General features: G+C 40.8%; 1 protein-coding gene across 1 annotated transcript in view; it reads left to right on the forward strand.

The window, feature by feature from the left end:
- The window catches only part of rab11fip4a (RAB11 family interacting protein 4 (class II) a), a 190,036-nt gene extending 186,850 nt beyond the window's left edge, over window positions 1-3,186 (forward strand). The window contains exons 14-15 of the mRNA XM_037688793.1: window positions 1,234-1,377; window positions 3,070-3,186. Coding sequence (XP_037544721.1) covers window positions 1,234-1,377; window positions 3,070-3,186 — 261 coding nt within the window. The remainder of the gene's footprint in view (window positions 1-1,233; window positions 1,378-3,069) is intronic.
- The last annotated feature ends 420 nt before the right edge of the window (window positions 3,187-3,606 follow it).

Here is a 3,606-nt window from a genome sequence, read left to right on the forward strand (position 1 = left end):
ATGGATGGATGGATGGATGGATGGATGGATGGATGGATGGATGGATGTTTCTGTTGTGAAACATCAGAAGTTTGAAGTAAACCCACTGCTGTTACACCTCTGAGCTGCTCTTATTAATGAGTTTGAGGAGCCTTTAGGCTCCATCTACTCTACTACAGATAATTTTTAAACTAATTTATTTTGTTCTTAAAAAAAAAAGCCCCTCTGTCCAGATCATTCCAACAAAAATGTAGTTAAATTAAGTCCCGTTCCACCACTAGGTGGCGAGAACGTCCACATACAGTAAATACAAAACATACAATGAAAACATTTGTAACTTGGCTAAATATTTTACAAAGGCAACTCATTTTTTATTCATCTTTTCATCTTGGTTCTTTATTTTTTTTCAGCGATCCATGTTTAATGGATCAGGATTAGGATGAAGACAGACAAACGAAGACAAAGCTGCTAAATTGTTTCCATCTGTTTGGGTTTCCAGAGCAAAGTGACAGGCTGCTGTTTGTTGTTTCAAACTTTGAGTCCATGCCTCGTTTTACTCTCAGACTTTCTCACCAAGCAGCCACTCGGATGTGAAAGAGCAGTATTTTTATTTTTTATTTTGTATTCAGTGGACACCCCAGATATTGATAGGCACGGTCGACGTGGACCACCCAAACACAAGACAAGATAAAGGAGCTAAGAACACAGTCTGGGAAATAAAAACACTCATCTATACAGGAACATTTAGAGAAATCTGGAAACACCAGAAATGGTTGACTTTGTTCTGTAGCTGAAGACGAGTTCCAAGATTTAAACTGCATGAGGTTGTTGTCATCATTATTAATACTTGGATCGTCCGTCCCCCCCCACCCCCACCTCACTGATGTAAGAGTTGCATGAAATGTGACAGGACAGTTCAGACTGCAGTCACTTGAAAAGCATCAGATATGGATCTGAGTCACAAATGACAGACCTGGGTCGGATTAGAAAGCACTCGGGTTTGTCATGTTTAGACTCGTGAAAAAACCTGACGGGCTCAAAGAGGCAAAGGAATCAGATTTGTGCTACATTTGCCTTCAGTGAAAACATTCTACAAAAGACTGAGTCAGACACACACAGCTCTTATTATCGTCATTTCTCCAAAACATTAATGAAGAAGTGGAGAGCGTTTACACAAACTGTTCAACCTTTATTCATCTTTTCCATCCATCCATGACACGCTGTGCTCACGCATGTTTCCTGTTGCTTCTACAGGAGAACTTTAAGCTGCGGGACCAGAATGACGACCTGAACGCTCAGATTCTCAGTCTGAGTTTGTACGAGGCCAAGAACTTGTTTTCCTGCCACAGCAAAGCTCAGTGCCTCGCTGCTGAGATCGACAACGCCTCCAGAGACGAGGTTAGTCTTGGTGCAGTGCTGGATGCACAAAATGATCTGTTTTTATTTACTGAGGTAGTTAGAGATGTCACATGACAGCAAGAAGGTCACAGGTTTGCTTCCTGGTTTGGTTCCCTTCTGTGTGGAGTTTGCATGTTCTCTCCGTGCTGCGTTGATTTTCTCCGGGTACTCCATTTTCCTCCCACAGACCAAAAACATGCATGTTACGCTGATTGGTAACTCTATATTGTCTCTGGGTGAGAGTGAGAGAGTGAATGGTTGTTTGCATTGGTGTCATAAATTTTTAATGTGAGGAATTTTGAATAAAGTAGATTCCATTTCCTTCATTCTGGTGTATTTTGACAGGTTGTTAAACATCTACATTTACCTCCATAAGTAAACACGATTCAATAACTATTTTAGAGAGCAACAACATGTAGCCTGACCAACAGCTCTCCTTGTGTGACTAGAGCACACTCCTCTTCTCTCAAACATCCTTACACCCCCTCCTTCCAGTCGACAACTGCTGGCACTAACAAGGCACACTAAGCTAGCAGCGCGTAATACAAATGCGCTAACTAAGATGCTACGTAGACGTAGCGCTCCAGTGGTGTAGTCTACGTGATAAGCGGGTATACGGAGTATACCCACTAGAAAAGCTTAAGAATTTCAGTATACCCATTTAAAAGTGACCAATGATACATGACATATCATTAGACACGTGTCCTTGATATGTTAAACAACAGTTAAATGTTTCTGTAACAATCTATCAGTATGCAGCGCTTGTTTATTACATTTGCTTATCCAGCAAATTATTGTATAATTAATACTTCTGTATTTACTACATAATACTTGAACATGTTTTCTTTGATAATGTTTTATAAATTCTATAACATGTTTTTAATACAAAGCCAACTGTTGTACACAGTTTGTTGTACATTTATTTAAATATAAGCATCGGAGAAATTTGGAATTGTTCAGTATGCTTAAAAATCAAAATACATTGACAACTACATTGTACTAACCAGTGTACTTTGGTTTCTAAGCACAGTATATGGACTGACTGCAGTAAAGTTATTTTTACGTTGGACGTTGCACATTTGTGCTCTGTGGCTTCAACGGTGTCCAACGTAAAACTAACTTTACCGTGGTATATCACTACAATATGTAGACTACACCACTGTAGCACTCCCCTTCTCTCACACACACACCCTCCCCACCCCTCCCGGTCAACAACTGCCAGCACTAACGTAGCGCTAAGCTAGCGCGCAACACAGAAGCGTCTCCCCAGCCCCATCAAGTGACTTCGGGGAGACACTGCATGCAGTTTGGTGAGTTGTTGTAGGTAACCAGGAAAACCTGGAGTGGACTTTTAGTGGTTTAAGTTTTCTCTTATTATTATTATGGATTTGTTCACGAAGAAATACCAACAGCGCTGAGTGAACTAATGGTAAATGTGTGTGTGTGTGTGTGTGGGGGGGGGGGGGGTCCAAGTTCGTATTTTTTTAATGTGAGGGGGACACGTCCCCTTCACATATAATTGTTGCGATGGCTATGGTTGTTTTTCTTGTTTGACTCTATGTGTCCCTGTGATGGACTGGAGACCTGTCCAGGGTGTGACTGGTGGATATGGGCACCAGTGACCTGAAAAGATAGGGTATGGATTTTTAAACTGCTTCTCAAGAGAATTTTCTTTCTCTGTCTGTTTTTTAGCTGGTGGATGCTATGAAAGAGCAGGAGGAGATCAACCTGCGTCTGAGGCAGTATATGGACAAAATAATTCTGGCCATTCTTGACCACAACCCCTCCATCCTGGAGATCAAGACCTGAACATGACGCTGGATCAGTGAACGATCTTAGTGTCGCACGGTGATCTGTGATGATGGAGGACCAGCTCAGTGCTGCTGACTAAACTTACTTCATCACTGTTTCCTTTCACGCTTGCTGTCCGATGTGCACAATCACTAAATATGCTGCTAGAAATACAGAAAATGTTTTCACATCCTATATTTACACTTGTTGGCACTTTGTTTTCCCACCGAGCTGTAAAATCTGCTTCAAGTTTCATTTGAATGTTTTTAAAACTAATCAGAAAGAGATTCAAATATAAGGTTAGCTGTCTTATTACAACAGGATCAATACGCAGAAAATAATGTGGTTTATGTTAACAACAAATATCTTACAGATGGATTCAGTGATGTGTTAGCTGCGTTCTGCAAAACTTTACAAGTCGATTATATTTGTGTTCAG

Source organism: Nematolebias whitei, chromosome 15 (assembly GCF_014905685.2).
Source record: "Nematolebias whitei isolate Nwh7 chromosome 15, NemWhi1, whole genome shotgun sequence".
Lineage (NCBI taxonomy): Eukaryota > Metazoa > Chordata > Actinopteri > Cyprinodontiformes > Rivulidae > Nematolebias > Nematolebias whitei.